This window comes from Thermobia domestica, chromosome 2, assembly GCF_964235325.1.
Source record: "Thermobia domestica chromosome 2, izTheDome1.hap1.1, whole genome shotgun sequence".
NCBI lineage: Eukaryota > Metazoa > Arthropoda > Insecta > Zygentoma > Lepismatidae > Thermobia > Thermobia domestica.
Window position 1 is genome coordinate 272,094,171 of NC_137455.1, and position 19,825 is coordinate 272,113,995.

The window sequence follows — 19,825 nt, forward strand, 5'->3', positions numbered from 1 at the left end:
GAACAACATCAATAAAGTTAATTAAAAGTTAAAAGTAGAAGATAATTCTTATGAATTTCTAAAACACCATAAGAGTATTGAAGAAACCGGATAACTTTTCCACATCTTTAAAATGATGACTAGTCCGCTTTAGTGCATATACTTAATTGCTACACGAACTATCATAATTTTTAATGAAGATAAATGAAGTAACTTTCTAGAAAATTCTAATAATACAGCAAGATTTATCGAAATAATTTAAAATGTTTAAAAACCAAACATCTCCGAAACGCTTTAGATCATATAATGCAAATTAAGAAAAAGATATAATTTAGCATATACATACTTTGAACAAGATACATGCACTTTTATTATATACAAAACTAGTAAAATTTTAAAATATATGGACAGTTGTTTCATTATAACAATTTAATAACTGTAATATATCAATTGGAGTTATTTTCCCTCGTTATACTATTAAAGCTATAATGACGCCTTGCTATTCATTACTACTTGGTTCATCTAAATAAACTTTCATTGATAAAATGAATTAACTCTACTCTATATTATGGTTCAACTTACGAATTTAAACCATAGGAATATTTTTCAGTAGATTTAGAAGAGAAGAATTATCATGAATATTACAAATACACATATAAGACACATATATATAGTTATATACACAGTAGGTAAAAAGCCCAGGAAAAGCAGTAGTATTGTGATAATCTAAGAAATACAGAATACCTTAGTAAAAGAGAGCGTCTAAGAAATAGAGAGTCCCTTAGCAGGAGAGACGTATGGATTTGCAATTTTTCACATTTTTAAAGTGCCAAAGAGACAAGGGACGATATCATGACACTATACAATGCATGGCTAAATTATACGTGACGAACAAAATCTCAGAGCTAACTACTTTTATACTAGACTACTACGGAACTTATATTTTTGAAATTATTATGTTATTTTGAAAATGGTGACAAAAGACAATTCAGAGAGATTTATTAACTTTTAGGTAATTGCATCTCTCTGAATGAGTAGGAAAAAGATTGATCTTGAAAGAATATAACATTCATTAACGTATAATACATTTCATTGTACAAGTATTCGTCATTGCCACATCTGTCAAAAAGTTTTAATTTTTTAGTGTTCTTAGTAGAATGCATGCAAAGAATTAACATTGAAAATAGAACAGCAATTGTAACAATATTCGAATTTGATTTATATATGTATTATAATGTGCATTACGATCGTGCATTTCATTTATTATATTGTAATTATTTATTCTTTCATATGTGTTTGCTTTGTTTAGCGTTACAAGCTACAGAGTAATTTTGACTATGCCTCAGTAATATTTAAATGCTAAATACGATATTTTGAGTTTCTGAAGCAATACTTTCAACTTCTAAACTGTTAACGGTAACGGCAAGTAGATTTGTCGTTGTTGTACTTAATATTTCTAATTGATTTTAAGTACTACCATGAGCAAAATAAATGACGCGTCTCTTTATTCTGAAGTTTTTTGAAAATATCTCCGTTTTCTTTATATGTTCGAAATTTCGGAAGATTTCCCCAGCAGGACAGGTTAATAACAAACCCGTTTTTAATATTTGTGTTAGATATTAGCTTAAAATAAAGAAATTAGAAGCAAAAAACATTAAATCGACAGAAATCTCGAGAATTACCAACTCTGCTAAAGTGGGAAATTTTCAAGAACGCGAGGGAATTCTGCATTTCAACACGAAGCAGCGACATCTATGTCATTGAGAGAAATGTGGATTAAATCTACAAACTAAACTTTTAACGAATATTTCTAGTATGTCTTATTATATGCATTATCTGCAAACTCCAAATATATGAATATATACTAAGTATTAACATAAAGATAGAGCAAATAGTGGAAATTATCTATGGAAAAGGACGAATTGGTAGGACGATCGTAATGAAATATCGTCTTTACCGGAACAGGCTCAGTTCACGTAAAAAGCAAATAGCTCAGGTAGTTAAAGCAACGAGTCTGTATGCTGAAGGTAGCGGGTTCGATCCCCTGGAAATGCCGTTGTCATTTTTATCGCTACACTACGGTTATTTTATTTATTTTTTATGTGGGAAAGAATCAAATTGTAACGTATGTGTAAAACTCATGACGGTACCAAAAAAAGAAAAAATGCCGTTGTCACACTTGCACTAGCGTCCCTAATTTTGTTTGCAAACAGTTTCGTAATTATTTCCCCTGTGCTCACTGCTCACCATATGCTCGCTGGCGCATAACGAATGTTTCCTAGTAAATGTTAATTCTAATTTGGAGAATTTTATAAAGTTTCACAATATTTCTCACTAGATAGTCTTCTATCTACGTGTTTGGATATTTTGATAACAGATGTCCCTATTAAATGTTTAATTTTCCCTAGATGTTTAATTACGGAAAAGTTTTACAATGTATTTGTATTGAATTGAAATTGTTTTGAATTTACTACATAAGGTAAGTAGACCCAAGGAGGAGAACTCAAGTAATTGATATTCTACGTAAAAGCAACCTATTGTAGAATGATGATGCTTCTTACCTTCAGCACATAATCTTTACGTTAGAGAGTCAGACAGAGAAAAATCCTGTTTTTCCTCCTCTATGACCACCCATCTTAAACCTCTACATATCGTTGTTCGTCTCACAAAATTTCGGTGCTCCAAAAACATTCAAATAATAATAATAATAATAATAATAATAATAATAATAATAATAATAATAATAATAATAATAATAATAATCCTGAATATGCCATCCTTACATAATGTAAGGATATCTTAGTTTCCTAGTTTAAATCTTAAATATCTTAGTTTAAAATGCTTTCTTTAGTACTTATTTGAGCAACCATGTAGGAGGGGGTACGACTTTTTATTTTGCCCCTCTCATTTCAGTACCCTTGCAACAGAAAGTAATTTTTGATAAGCAGGACAGACAAAATGAATAAGAAATATATTTACAGCATCCTCTCCCCTTTCATGATTGGAATATCACGTAATATTTTTTATTCTACGAAAGATGGCCCTGTGCGGTTAGGGGTAGGTAACTAAAAGAATACCTAATATATAGCGCCCCTTGATTGTAATATTACCGCTTCTTTATTTGTACGAAGGAGCCCCTACACAATCAAGGGTGACAAAAAGAATAGGAAGAGTGTCTATTGATTCCAGTGGTGGATCCAGCACGAACTCCTGGGGGAGGGGAGGGGAAGTGAAACATTCTTTTGATGATGTGAAGCTGTCACAAATTACCACTTAACTAAACTAAACAATAGTGGGGGGAACCGGAACCCAGTCAGTTTAAATTGATGTAAAAGTTTAATTTTGGGCTTCATATTAAAGTTTTGGTTTCAAATAAGAGTTTCAGTCCAAGTGGTCAATGATCAAATCTCGTGGGGCTCTTCAGTGTAGGCTAATACGGCCCCCTTATGAGAAAAGGCAAAATTGTTAACATGTTTATAACTTTCGAATTTTTCGTCTATTTTAAAGAAATATTTTGCTTCGTATTAAAGTGTTGGTTCCAAATGACAAATTCAGTCCGAGTGGACAATGATCAAATCTCCGGGGGGGGCTCTTCAGTATAGGGGGCTACGGCTCCCTTATGGGAAAAGGCAAAAATATGAAAATGCTTATAACTTCCGAATTTTCCGTCTATTTTAAAGAAATTATTGGCTTCATATTAAAGTCTTGGCTTCAAATGACAATTTCAGTCCGTGTGGACAATGATCAAATCTCGGAGGGCTCTTCGGTGTAGGGGTTTCGGCTTCTTTATGGGACAAGATTCACGTAGTTGATATTGCAAAATTGTTTTATATATATAAGTGGAAACTTGCACCATTTGGTTAATTTTACCTCTTATGTTTTGCAGATTCATATTCCAAGCAATAGTTACTCCCCAGAGCTAAAAGAAGGCACTTACTAGTTTCATTAAAATGAAATGTCTTTTATGAGAGAAGCAGACGAACGAACAGGCATCCAAACGTTGGTTGAGTCGTACGGTTGAAACTCGTTAAGCTCGCTTCAATTATTATTATTATTATTATTATTATTATTATTATTATTATTATTATTATTATTATTATTATTATTATTATTATTATTATTATTATTATTATTATTATTATTAAAGCTTTTTGCTCCTAATTTAGTTATTTTACTTTATTATTTAACGAATATATTGAAAATTGTCAGAGACACGTATGCAGTAATTTATTTCGGGAGGGGTCCGACTTCAATATTAGGATAAATTATAATAAAATTTTAAAAGATAATCCCCAAAATTAGGCTAAATTTACAGAAAAGTTGGGGTTTCAGAGGGGGTCCGGACCCCCTGGACCCACCCCTGAATGCGTCCTTGTTTGTCAGTAACATTTCCTCATTTTGAAACCCTCAAAAACTTCGGATAGACTATATAAAGGAAAACGAGTTATTTTCGATAAAATATCACTTCAAGGAGACGCGACAGTTTTATTGAACATGGTGGTATCCAACGTTCACAAGGGCAAGAATTCCTTCCCTTTTATTCTTTTGCTATTGTGCTGTATCGAAAGGTCAGGTTTGTAACATATTACTCCTACGAACAAGCATGACTGGCAGATAGGAATACTGAACACAACTCCAGAGAAATGCATGCTGAACTTACGTCTTTACGCTTTGGTGATTTGCCCTCAAGGTCAATCGAGTGGTAATTCAGTTCCGTCTCTGTTCTTAAGCCATGTTCGTATTACTTCGAACAGTTTTAATAATGAAAAGCATGCCTCTTAATATAACAGACTTCTTTCGCGTAAGAAATCGAAACTCAGTTGGTCAGAGCAACTAGTCTGTAAGAATTAGGTTGTTAGTTAGTTAGGAGCCCAGTACGAGTAAGGGTTTTTATTACTATTGTTTTTATCTTTTTTATGTGAGGAAAAATCAAATTGTGACATCCCGATATCAAATGTATTTGATTAGGTAGCTTTGTCTTAGCTAAACTTTAAACATCAGTAACTGTCGAAATTATTTCGCTAACCGATCACTTACTGAACATTTCAAACACGTCAAACCAGTGGCATAACATGAAGGTTAACCTTTCCTCCGCAGTCCTTAGTTATGCGTCCGTACTTTCAAGGGCGGACTAAGGGCCGGGCGACTGCCCGGGGCGCCAGAGAAAGAGGGGCACCAAAACGAGCCTCAAAAAGTAAATTTTATAATGTGCTTTCTACTGACGTTTTTGGTTTATATTCTTGTAAAGTAGTGGCAATTATATGATCTTTTTCCATTTCACTATGGAAGAAGAGAGTTTCATAGTACTAAGGGGGCTGTATCGAAAAATTGAGAGATGGCATGTAGAATAAAGAGTGCCGGGAATTAAGTATTGTTTGTTTGTTTGCTTGAGTTTAGCGTTCCACGGTTATGCCTTAATGGGCAAGGGAGATGTGGATACTAATTATAGTGGAATCCGAACCACTTTTATCGTTCAACAGTAATCCACCGGGAATTTTTCCCGGTACCACAGAAGGCAGGCGTGCTAGCCACTAGACCAGGGGGGGGGGGTGGAGTTGGTATTGTTTATAGCGAGCCATATTCTTTGTGAAGTTTTCCTAGGTAAGGATTTCTTTTTGAAAATGGGTTTAAAACAGGGGCGTCATTTAGGGAGGGCAGGGAGGGGCATTTGCCCCCCCTGAGTTTGAGATGTATATAGAGTTTATCATTAGAATAGTAGTAAATCAGTGAAAAACGCGAAATTTTACTTATATCAAGAGGTCTTGGCCCCCCCCCCCAAAGCAAAATCTGAAATGACGCTCCTGGTTTAAACTATTAAAAACACTATGATAAAATGTAAAATATAGGCTACTACTAGGGGAAGGGCGCCAAAAAGTCACAGGAATAATAATAATAATGATAATAATAATAATAATAATAATAATAATAATAATAATAATAATAATAATAATAATAAATATGAATGTCTTTGGAGAGCCGAAAGTATGTGACACGAATCATTATAGGTAGAGCTTTAAGATGAGTGGTCATAGGGGAGGAAAAACAGGATTTTTCTCTCTCTGACACTCTAACGTTAAGATTATGTGCTGAAGGTAAGAAGCATCATCATTCTACAATAGGTTGCTTTTACGTAGAATATCTGTTACTTGAGCTCTCCTCCTTCGGGCAACTTTGCTTATGTAGTAAATTCAAAACAATTTCAATTTAAGACAAATATTTATATAGAAAATTAAACATTTAATAGGGAAATCTGTTATCAAAATATCCAAACACGTAGATAGAAGACTATGTAGTGAGGAATTGTGAAACTATAAAATTCTCCAAATTAGAATTAACATTTACTGGAAAACATTCGTTATGCATCAGTGAGCACAGGGGAAATAATTACGAATCTGTTTGCAAACAAAAATTAGACACACTAATGCAAATGCGACGATATTTTCTCTCTCTTTTTTTTTTTTTTGGTATCGTCATGAGTTTTACACATATGTTACAATTTGATTCTTTCCCAAATAAAAAATAAATAAAATAACCTTAGTGATAACAATAACAACAGTCCTTCACGGGATTCGAACCGTCTATCTTCGGTATACAAACTCGTTGCTTTATCTAACTGAGCTATTTGCTTTCTTACGTAAGCTGACTCTGTTCTACAGTAAAGACGATTTTTCATTACGATTGGGCTAACAATTCGTCTTTTTCCATAGGTAATTTCCACTATTTGCACTATCTATACGTTAATACTTAGCATAGATTCATATATTTGGAGTTCGCTGATAATGCATATAATAAGACATACTAGAAATATTTCGTTAAAATTTTCGTTTGTAGATCTAATCCACGCTTCTCTCACTGATATAGATGTCGCTGCTTCGTGTTGAACTGCAGAATTCCCTCGCGTTCTTGAAAATTTCCCACTTTAGCAGAGTTGGTAATTCTCGAGATTTCTGTCGATTTAATGTTTTTTGCTTCTAATTTCTTTATTTTAAGCTAATATCTAACACAAATATTAAAAACGGGTTTGTTATTAACCTGTCCTGCTGGGGAAACCTTCCGAGATTTCGAACATATAAAGAAAACGGAGATATTTTCAAAAAACTTCAAAATAAAGAGACGCGTCATTTATTTTGCTCATGGTAGTACATTCCGATATACCATTTATGACTGAATCTATAGATTCCAATGTGATTATATAATAATGTGTACATGGAGTGAATTTGGATGCAGTTTTAGTCTAGAAATTGTTAAGCATATCTACAATATTTAAACTGATATAAATATATAATAGTAAACAAAATTTCAATGGAATTAGCAGATAAGTTGGAAATGTTCGTTGAAAGCATGTTTCGTGAATACTATTGTTTGATATTCTAAGTGATAATATAGAATAAATACATGCAAGATATATATATTTTTGTGGCAACTATAAATAATTATTCACATTGTAATATACATAGCAAGTGAGCATACTTGTGTGTTTAGCTGGTGTTACATTCATTAAGAGAAAGGTCTCCTTCTTACTTTAGTGTAAATTTCCCAATACAAATTTGTTAGTGTTTAACGTCGAAGAACTTACACTGTTACGAAATTTACATAGGATTATAGTTTCTTGACGTACGTTTTTATTTGCATCATATTAAAAATATTCTAAAATTCTTTAAACTGAAGGAATATTTTGAATTGATTATTAGCCAACATAATATTAACACGAAACAGGACAATTAATGAAATTAAGTGAAGAATGCATGAAAAAATTAACATTTGCAGAAAGTAAATTACTCAGATAAAGAAGAAAAAACTTCATGAACTCTTTTACTTACACACGATTCAAAATTTAACCTATTTCCCTCCTTGCCACTATGTGCATTCTCCATCTTAGTACTTTACAATCTGACGGACTGACATAAAATCAAATAATTTGTAAAGTTGCCAGTAAATGTGTACATCTAAATAAATAGATAATTGCACGCTCATTGTCCTGTAGCAAGTAGATTACCGTATTCTCCTCATGACACGAGAAAAATTTCGAATTGCTAAGTTCGTTTTAAAATAATTTGAAAAGAAGGGAAAGAAGATGATATTAGATATGTGCAAAATTATCTAAACATCGATTTGAGATCACTATAGTTTTCTGCTCTCAAATTCTTTAAGTATTTCCACTTATATTTTGTTAAAATAAATTTGTTATGGTGATTACATATGAGATGACAAATAAATTTTTTATTAATGATACATAGCAAGTAATTGGTAATTTGAGGAATTTTAAATTCTCGTTCGTTTATTTTTACACACTATCAGTATGTGTGGTATAAAATTAACATAATATACAAAGAAATAATCTTTGAACAGATGAAGAGATAGGAGTTCGAGTTCCAAAATTCCATCAATCTGATTTTTATGTATCATTCCAACATTGGGTAATACTTTTAGTCTATTTATATCTTTATGTTATTATATTTCTTTTAGTCGTTTCGTTGGATGTTTCTGTTAATAATTTATAATTTAGGACTACTTTCAAATGTTCCTTTCAATTTATTATTATCGTAAAAAATAATTTAATTCAATTTTATGATTTAAGTTATATTTTAATAATCCGTGTATTAAACTACTCAGAATTTGTATTTAGAAGAAAATTCTGTAAATCAATATACACCATTTGTCTCACAGTTAGAAGTATATTCAACAATCATTATCAGCTTTCTTGCAAAAAATACGATAAAGTCAATACTATACACAAATTATTTATTTTAAATCAATTTCGGAATTTACACATTTTTCACTCTATGCAATTTGACTTTATTACAGAATCGTTTATCTCTTCTACAGGATCAAAATTTTATATTTCTATTAGATGACTAAAAATACGAATCAATTCGAAATATTTTGAAAATTATTAACCGCTGAATTTTCTGAGACTCTTTACTAGAAGTAAGTATTGCTTTGAATCTCTTGAATATGAACACTTAGAAAATATCATTAATATTATGTTAGAATTTATAGATTTTATTCATATTTTAGTAAGAAACGCAAAAGTTCTTTTCGAGCTGAAAATCTATAAATTTCATAAAGCATTGTTCAGTCATAAAGCCCATAGTATCTAAAATTGCATTATTAAACACTAATTCAATAATAGATGTTTAACTGTATTTGCAATAAACAACACTTGTCTACGTGAGACAATATCAATTACAACAGTAAAACAACATTTTAATTTTAAAACGTTATACATTAAGCTTTTTCTTCTGAGTAATTTACCATCTTCAAATATCATGAGTAATACATCTCTTATGCAGAAGTTAAATTCGATTCTATTTAGAAAAAAATGGATAAATTATACACTACCTCTTAGCTCTGATACAAATTTAATGGTTATAGCTAATTGTAGCTACTGGAACCCGTATGCATATTAGTTATAAATTTTTATAGGCTTGTTCATAGGAATTATCAGTGCCTTGTTGTCTTATTTCGAGCTCTTATCTACACTGTAATTAATGATAATCATAATTTTATTGTAATACTAAGTCAACTTGAAGTTATTTCTAGTATAAAACTATGCAATTGTGTTATTGAAATGACAGTTTATACTTGTGTTAGTGAAGAAAAATACATTTATGTTCTTTAATTATAATTAGAAAACTGTGTTAGTACTTTAGGTCACGGAATATCTCTCATTTTTAAAATAATAAAGTTTTATGAACATTTCGCGTCTTCCCCTTCCTCATAAAAATCGTGCGAGTCTTCTTTTCTTTTGGGGTGACCCTATCTTGTTTATAATTTTAAAAGCTTGGATCGAAATGCACGTTTTAAATACATATATGTATATATATATTTGTGAGCAGAAAGTACAAAAAGAGAGTGTTAGGGAAGGTAGTGGGAAAGATTGATCATTGGAAATTACAATAGTTTTTTTTTTTATAAATATCTCTTAATTATGCCCAATTTGATAAAATCAATTGGGAACAAATACCCGCATTATCCGTATCTGATCTGCGGATCAATGCCGATCACTAGAAACCTGGAACAAAAGTATAATCTAAATTATTTTACAACGTTTAAAAATCAAGCGCAATCATAATATTTGCTGTATTATATTTATATATATATATATATATAAAGAGAGAGAGGGGGAATCTTTATGTATATTGAAAAATTATTATGTTATGGAAAGTAGTTGAGAATACTTTCTTTCAGGTCTATGCACATTTCTCTTCGTTATTTTGTATTAATATAAGTTTAGTTTAAATAGTTGGAAGTTTACTTTTGAACGAAATATATTTTGTTGAATTTAACACTTGTGAAACTACATACTTTCAAGATATAAAACTGATTTGAAGTGTGAAAGAAACAGAATTAAACAAACTCCCCGTTTTTGAAATGATATTTCAGGAAACCCGAATGTGAACTATAGAAGTAAAATGGTTAAGATCCCACATTCAACTGTTGATTCACGTCTCATACAGTTTTGGCCTTAAAAAGGGCCATTAAAAAAGGAAAAACCAACCAACCGAAACTATATCACCAAATTTTGTGCAAATAATCTACTTCACATAAAATGCATTTTTTAAATATTTGTAATATTATTAAATGTTGTTAATTCTGTTTAAATATAGTTCTCTACATATATAAACTAAAATCAACTGTATTCTTTTTTTTATATTTTTGATATTTTTTTTAAATTAATATTTCTTTTCCATATTGTATGGTTCCTTTAATTTTCATTTCTTGATTATATCAATCAAATTCAAACAAGAAGATGTCATTACTTATAAAAGGTTACTTGGAGAATAAAAATACGAAATACTTTATAGATAGTTTGATATTTTACATTCTAACTATAGAGATATTTTACATTTTACATATTTTATATTTCTATTTTACATCTAAGTAAATAAAATTAAAGCAATTATTTATTGTGATTTATGACCATTGCCAAGCATGAAAAGCACAAAGTGTATAGCAAGAGTCAAATATAAGAAATTTGTACAGACTGAAGCTACAAATTCATATTAATCCTAATATATTCTAGCATTACCCATATTTTTTTAACAATATTCACTAACTGAATTGACGATTATTGTAGTAATCTCTAAATATTATGGTAAATTCATAACTTATATCTACGTCAAATATTACTAAACTGAAACTATCCAGAATTAATCTTGAAATTAAGTTTAACACTTCTCAAATTTTGAAATTGCTGAGAACAAAAGACATGATACAATAAAGTGTTGTAACTGAAATTTGGAGCAATATATATCAAAGAATAAATAAAATATAAACCTTCACTACAATTGCTAATTTTGAAAATCACTTCTCACTGATTAAAAAAATAGTTTAATATAATTCTACTTATCTCCTTGTAGTGAAATTGATTTTGTAAGAAAATATTTTGTTGATTAGAAATAAAAAATACGATTATGAAACATTGTGTGTGAGACTACGTTCTCAGTCTGTTCAATTTATTTATCATCCATTCTTTCTCCTTTTCTTCTTTGTTTATTTGTTCTATTGTCTGATTATACCTTATGGACGATTGTATACATTAAGTCTTAGTTTTAAAATAGTTTTAAGCAAATATTTTAAGTATATAAATTATATTTTATATGCTTCTTACTTCAATCGCTCTACAAGAAACATGAAATATCTTGTACGTTGGATGAGATGATGACGAAATGAGAAAATAACTAAATTTTTTATTGTCTTATACAAAAAGTAAATGTAGGAAGGAAATAAGCTATCTTTTTCCCTTTATTAATATATGGAAAACTTTCTTGCCTGAATTTTAACATAATAGCAATTCAAATAACAAAACTAATTTCGTAGAATGTACTCTGTACCAACAGGCAACATTTATTTTTATATGTAGAGAACTTCAAGAAAAATATTTTAGTTATCTTTAAACTTCACCTAAGTGGAAAATAGAAGATCTATTTTTGAAATGTATATCTTAAGATTCCTCCATTTGCACAACATAGGGGCTTAGTAGAATCTTCCACTATCTCAATATTTTTTCTTATATTCATTTATACTTACGGTTTGCATCTGCTTTATATTTCATTGATGTCTTACCATATTCACGAGAAGTCCCAATAAGACATTATTTTATATTAAAAATTATTTTTTTTTTTAAATTTGTTAATTTACTGTAGTATTTACATCTGAATGACTACGAAAATATACATTTTTTCCTTTGTGGGGTGTGTTTCTGTGTCAAATATCACTTCAATATATAACATACATATGTGAATAAAAGCATGTTCTTGAAAATACATTAATAATACAACTCTTAGATACGATGGTACCTTTCTGTAAAGGTATGAAATCTCAACGTGTCTAAAATTGAATTTTCAGACACTAATTGAATAAAAAGTATTTGAATGTATTTACGATAGAAAACACTTATCTACAACATGATACGATATCAATCACAACAATAAAATAATATTTTAATTTTAAAGGATAATACTAAAATCACACAACAGTACAGAGTAAACTTTATCTTAAACTTTCACAAATTCAATGTCAAAAATCATGTTTCAGCATTATATGTTTAAATGAAAAGTGCATGTAACTTTGTCCAGTCATTATAAATTAGCAGCTACTTTAGATTGACATTTTGAACCGATTGAATGATAAACAAACGTGTAAGATTTTATTTAACTCAGCAGAATTAGTTTGATCGGCAAATTTTGAGAAAACAGAAAATGCTATATTAATAGAAATGTATGTGTAACGATAAATGACGAATTGGGTATTAACAAAAAATTGGCTACTTACCAATGAATCCTCCCTTGAAACATTTAAAGATTTTGACGTTTCGGAACTTTCAGCTGGTTTCTTCCTCAGTGGCAAGAGCCATTTTTTTTGTTACTTTTGAATATCTCCCCATCCGCCCATGTAATTATGACGAATTGGGTAGTTCATATTTTAAGAGTTGCAGGTGTTTTCAAACAACTTGTTAAAATGAGATTGCAAGGCAGTAAAAATAATGTATAAGGGCTTATCCGGTTTGTCGTAAGGACCAGACTGTGTCACGTGATTAGGTCAAAAGTTACGTTGTGTGCTAAATCGAGTCTAGAGATTCCAAATCCAGGTATGAGATATTTTAAGCACGTAACCTCCGTGTGGGACGCCTTGGGTAATTCGCAGGATATACTTCTTCTTCTTCCTCTTCTTCTTCTTCTTCTTCTTCTTCTTCTTCTTCTTATTATTATTATTATTATTATTATTATTACTCAAACAACTTGACTTTTCACAATGTTCTATCCATATATACCTTACGTGCTATAATCGTTTTTAAGTTCTTCATTATGTCTTTGCAATAAGCTTGTCAATTAACCATCTGCCTATTATAGTTTTTGGGTTTAGTGGACAACTTCATTTTTTTCATTGATTTTCCATTGACATTAATGTTAATTTTCGTGCTTCTTTGATTATGTTTCATCCATTTTAGGACAATTTGCTTTCAGAATATAAAATCTACATAGCCTCTTCTACATCTGAGCTGAATTTCGCCCATCTTCCTCTTTTGGTTTATGAGGTAAGTGGAAGAATTATTTGTTTTGTATTGATTTTCCATTGGCATTAATGTTAATGTTTCATGTTTTTTGACTATGTTCCATCCATTTTAGGACAATTCGCGTTTGAAATACAGAATCTACATAGTCCCCCTCTTCTATATTTAAGCTGAATTTCAGCCATCTTCCTCTTTTGGTTTTTGAGATAAGTGGAGGAATTATTTGTTCTTCATTACTTTTCCATTGACATTAATGTTGACGTTTCGTCCTTTTTTGACTATGTTCCACTTTATCCACTGTATCCACTGTATCCAACCACTTAAAGATAATTTGCTTTCAAAATATATAATCTACATAGTCTCTTCTACATTTGAGCTGAATTTCAGCCATCTTCCTCTTTTGGTTTTTGAAATAAGTGGACGAATTATTTGTTTTGCGATGATTTTGCATTGACATTATATTTTATGCTTTTTTACTTTGTTCCATCCATTTAAGGACAATTCGCTTTTCGATTATATAATTTACATAGCCTCTTCTTCATTTGAGCTGAATTTTAGCTATCTCCCTGGTTTGGTTTCTGAGATAAGTGGATGAATTATTTGTTTTTCATTTATTGTCCATTGAAATTAGTGTTAATGTTTTGTGCTCTTTGACTTTGTTCCATCCATTTTAGGAGAATTTTCGTTTAAAATATAGAATATACATAGTCTCTTCTATATTTAAGCTGAATTCCAACCATTTCCCTCTTTTGGTTTCTGAAATAAGTGAAGGAATTATTTATTTTGTATTCATTTTCCGTTGACTTTAGTGTTAATGTTTCTTGCCTTTTTTGATTATGTTTAATCCATTTTAGGATAATTTGCTTTTGGAATGTAAAATCTACATAGTCTCTTCTACATCTGAGCTTAATTTAAGCCATATTCCTCAAAGTCTGTTCACATCATTGCAACCGGATAGGCCTCTTTCTTACAAATAATTAACAATTCTGAAAAACGAATTTTGAACTTTTGACCTAGGCTATATGATGTTATAACTACATTATTTTCTTACCTGTAAAATGAACGATCCTTTCATGAGCATAAAAAATGCAGATTTACGAACAATAATAAATAAATAAATTAAATAAAAAAATAATAAAAATCCTATAGTAGTAATTGCAGTCATTTGATTTTTTTCATTTTGTCGTTATAGTTATTTTCTACCAACTCCACGATAGATTTTACTTTAATTGCGAATTCATCATTTATTTACGTATAAAATTGCTGGGCAGAAGTATTTAAGTTCAACGTTCCATGATGATCCCCTTTAGGCTAAGGAAGATATCCACTATGATCCCCTTATTATGGATAACTAAAGCAAATGAATGATGATGGAATAATTGGTGGAATGAAAAGTGGGAGAAATCGGGAGTACCCGAGAAATCCACGGACACCATGCTGTCAACCATAAACTTACTTGACCGAAGATCGAACTAGGGAACTCATGCACCAGAGGTAAGAGCTCTACCACTGCGCCATCGTGCCCCCTTTTCTGAGCAGAGGTCTAAATATTTTAGTAGGGGAAATTTACTTTAAAAGATCCACATATAAATGAAAAGCTGTAGATTGAAGTTCATGCTTGATGACGATTAGTAATATTTCAGTGTTCTTGCTTGTCAATATAACAATTATGTGATGTCTGCACTAGGATTGGGGAATCTAGCATTTGGACTTTATTACCCTTATTTGATTTGAATTCCTTAAACTTACGTAATTTGAAATATTAGTTTTAATTAGCACTAGATAATGTGAAGGGTGAATTATGGTAAATTTATGAGAAGAAACGTCATAAACTAAGAACATATTAGAAGCTCAATGAGAAAGTTTACATACGTTTAACTTGTTTTAATATAATTTACTTGAAATAATATGAATGAATGGTGTAACAATGTTATTAAAGTTGAAATCAAGTATTTTAACATTATTTCATTTGAATATATTTATTAATCTATAAATTGCATATATTTTTTTTATAATTTTAAAGATCTATGGGTTAAAAATAAAAATAAATCTCATATTTCTCGTGCCTTTGAACTATCTATCCCTTTCAAATCCTAACTTTCCGCCACGTCAGAATGGAAAACAAATATTTGTCAAATTATAAATTAGTGAACATGAAAATCTGTGATTAGACCATCTTTCTCGTAACCACTTTTCTTATATCATAAAGTCAGGACGTCCAAGATAATTATTTTAACTTAACCTTCAAATTTCTTAATCCAGTAATGTATTTTAAAATTTAATTTTGATATATGTCGTTCGCAACAATGATAAATATACGGTAGACTTAATTTTTTTTCCATAAAATGGCTAAAATTTTATCTGACGTTGTCTAGTGCAGTACTCATATAATATTCCGTTTATTGAAATGCACTTTTTGTGTATTCTTCATATCTATTTTTAATATTAAGATTATTATTATTATTATTATTATTATTATTATTATTGCAAAACAATGTTTTTATTAGTGTCCTGTGAGGCTTTCTATAATATTTTATAAGAGATTTTAAAGAGGGAAGGAAGTAAGACTTGCATGAACAGTAAATACACTTATCAATAGACTGCAGTAAAAAAAAAAAAAAAAAAAAATCAACATAGCACTCTAAATTCAGTCTTTAGTGTTAGAAACAATGTCTACCAATATTACGTAAGAAACGTGAAGATTCTTACGTAATATGCAAAATATAATATTATTTGTGGTATTTAAATGAATTACGGTTGAGCTGGAACAACAATTTCTTTCTGTTATTTTTTAATGATAGTGTGTCTTTATAAGGTCTCTTAACATAATTTGTAGTACAAGTAACACTTATTTCGTTAGTAACAAAACACTCACTCATTTCTCTAAAATAGGAAATTCAACTTGCATATCACACTGTTGATGGATTAGGTCTCTCCTTGAGAATATTTTCTTTAAATTATTTTACGAATAGTTTCATTATCATTTAATTCTTATTTGTCATTGCCTAGAGTAAAAAGATCGAACATACAACTAAACTAGATGTATTTCTTCACTTATCGAAGAAACACTATTGTGAGTGTCATCGAATTAATGCCAGGCTTAGATCTTTCCTGTTAACTCGACCAACCTGGTTATAGCGATGATTTGAACGCTATGATATGGAGGTTAGACCGGAAATCATATAAACACAAGAAACATCTAATTTGATGCAATAACTGAGATCTGTATGATTTTGTTTCTGAAGATAGAAGTGAGATATCCATAGTTCTATTATCATTCTTTCGAATTTTATGTCATAATTATTTATTGTGTCTATTTCTTCATTACGAAAGTTTACTATTACCACATGGAAATAGCATGTAAATAGCTGAATGTTTTGTGTCTGTTAATAATTTAAAGTTATGTCCTCACAGTGTTATTTAGTCCAAAATCCAGATAGTAAAATATATAGGTAAAAGGTGGAATTTTACAATATAGTTGTAATTTAATAAAACATAATTTTCTTCCTGCCAAGCTATAATGTAAATTTTTGAAGTGCTTTAAACATCTCATATTGTTTTTAGATATAATCCAAGTTTATTTGTTCTGCGATATATAACAAAATTAAAATTTATTATACTGTAGTTAAGTGAGAATAATCTACTTCTATTAATTACTTATATAACATTGTTAATTTATTTCGGATTAACAATGTCCTCAATTCTTCATTGCTCAATGCTCAGCTAAAATTACAGGCTAACTAAGTATCTTTTTAACCTGCTTTCAAAACTAAGAAAGCTGATCAATTTCCAGCTATGATTAATTGTGAAAAATGTTCAGCTTCAATCTAGACATAATACTGTGTTCGAAACATTCTCGGATAAAATATGATTTGATATAAAATATATATATATATATGTGACAGTAAATTTGCTTTCATCTCTTTCATGAGCTGATGTTATACTAAATTATATCTTTAATTGATAATATTTAGTTGTGTCCTTTGATAAAGTATATTAAAGTATTATTCATAGAATAAAATACATAAATCAAGAAGCTTACTGTCTGTCTTAAATACCTTATAATTATGGTCACTGAAACAATTATTATTATTATAATTTTTTAACAGAATTCTTATTTTTTGTATTGAATTCTTATATAACTTAATTTACACTCTCATCAATGTTTGTAACTAGCTCTTTTGAGTGTTGTCATAACAGTCTTTACTTTTGCCGTTCTTAAAAAAAAGTATATATACAACTTTGAAAACAATGTTTTCTTTGTGCTTTAATTGTACACATCATGACTTGAGACTCTGTTCATGATTTTTAAAAATAGATAGTTCAGCGTTAATTTTCTCTCATCATGCAGTGTCATAATGTTTATTTTATATATTTTATATATATACATTAGTGTATTATTATTTGATAACATTATCTTTATGGGCAAAATAATTACATGTGTTCACTTACATTTTATACATTTACCTATATAGATAATATATATATATATGTATATTTATCTTGTGAACGAACAAAAACAATTCTTATATGAAATCTGAGACAACATTTGTATCCACAATAGGTACATTGTTCTCTTATATGCCAGTATATATATATATACCAGCATTTTTCAAACCTTGTAGCACTGTGTCGCTCATACAAAATAGATAAATACATGATATTATGTAATCACCTTTCACTCTTAAATACATCTAATTTGCAAGGAAGAAAAAAATATCAACAATACATAGAATTTGTTGGTCATTTGCGTAATCCGATAGGAAAAGGCAGCATTACTTCACAAAGTTCTGTGATTATTCACTCAAAGTATAATTATTTCTGTACTAAGTTTGCTCCCAATTGAAAGCTATGAAATATCCATAGCAATAGTTTCATATTTGGAATACTTATAAATGTATTTTTAAGTATATATAGTATGTATTTACATACAGAGTTGCTTGTAGAAGCCAATATAGCTTCTGCACTTAACATTTTGTGCTCATCAATTTTTAGCAGAATATTTTCCATTTGTTTAATTCTGATTCGAGAGCTAGTCGTCTTGTTTTATTCCATCAAATAGTATGACCAGTAGAGAAGATTAAACATAGCGAATGCCAGCGGGAAAGCGAGTCGTGACATCTCGTCCATTCGGCGAGCCATCACTTTGTTCTGGTAAAGAAGTTCTTTCATTGTCTTCGTTTCACAGGCTGATGGTGTATTTGTCTCAGACATGCATTTTTTCTGAAACGATAATGTAATCATGAGATACATTCTTTTAATGATAATAAAAAAGCATACATTCAAAATAAATATATAAAAAATGTTACTTGAAGTACCACATAAAAGTGCACACCAAAAATATGTGGTTATGCACAGTTTATTTATTAAAAATTACTAATTTAATAATAGGAAATAATTTGGACAAATGCTTCTGAAATATCAACTCATTGTTTTTCAACATTTGAAAATGATTTTAAAAAAAACGCTAAAAATGTCTGACATTATTTTGAAATTAAGATTGAATGTTTATAATATATCTATTTACGAAATAATAACTACTTTGAAATTAGTTATTTATAACATGTACTGTTAAGTAAAGAAAAAAATCCTCACTTTAAACAGAAATTTAGTCATATTTGTAGGCACAAACGAGTTAAAAACTTCAAGGAAGATTTCAGAAAGTAAAGAAGTAGTAAATCCGAGTTTTCTAATTTTACATAGATATTTAAGGAAAGAATAACTGTGACTAGGAATTTTCAGTTTAAAATTATAATGTTCCAATTTGAAGATAGTGAACTTAGTTATAACACATTGTAAATCATTTAGTGAAAGAGATTATTTATAGTCCTCCAATCAAAAACATCTGTCTATAATAATAGAACCACATCGAAAGTAGTCATTAGCAGTTAAAGAAAATTGAGCATTCTTAGTTACTTTGACTTATTATTATTATCATTTCAAGAAACTGAAATAAGTGAACTAAGTTAAATTCTCTGGCACTACAGACACGAAAGAACAAAAGGATAGGATGGGCAGACGAATTTTAAACGAATGATATGTCGTCACATTTGCATTCATAAATTCACTCCCTTATTATTGATAGAGTTCAACTACAAATATACAGTGCGTTCCACGAATAACACTAAGGCCCTTCTCCTGAGGAAACCAAGGCAGATAGAAACATGAAATTTTTTGTAACCTTCAAGGGACATAAAAGATAACATTATGCTGATAAGGAAAGTGACCATGAAAGGGGAGGGGGGGCAAGAGGATTAGGGGACTAACTCCAAAATTTTAAATAGCAACCCTCATCGTGTGGTACCTTGTTTGAAAGGTAATCACGTATAG

General features: G+C 29.8%; 1 protein-coding gene across 1 annotated transcript in view; it reads right to left on the minus strand.

Moving 5' to 3' along the window:
• Nucleotides 1–16,119: 16,119 nt before the first annotated feature.
• Nucleotides 16,120–19,825, minus strand: part of LOC145679813 (glycine receptor subunit alpha-2-like) — a 640,671-nt gene continuing 636,965 nt past the window's right edge. The window contains exon 9 of the mRNA XM_081750341.1: nt 16,120–18,718. Coding sequence (XP_081606467.1) covers nt 18,542–18,718 — 177 coding nt within the window. The 3' untranslated portion in view covers nt 16,120–18,541. The remainder of the gene's footprint in view (nt 18,719–19,825) is intronic.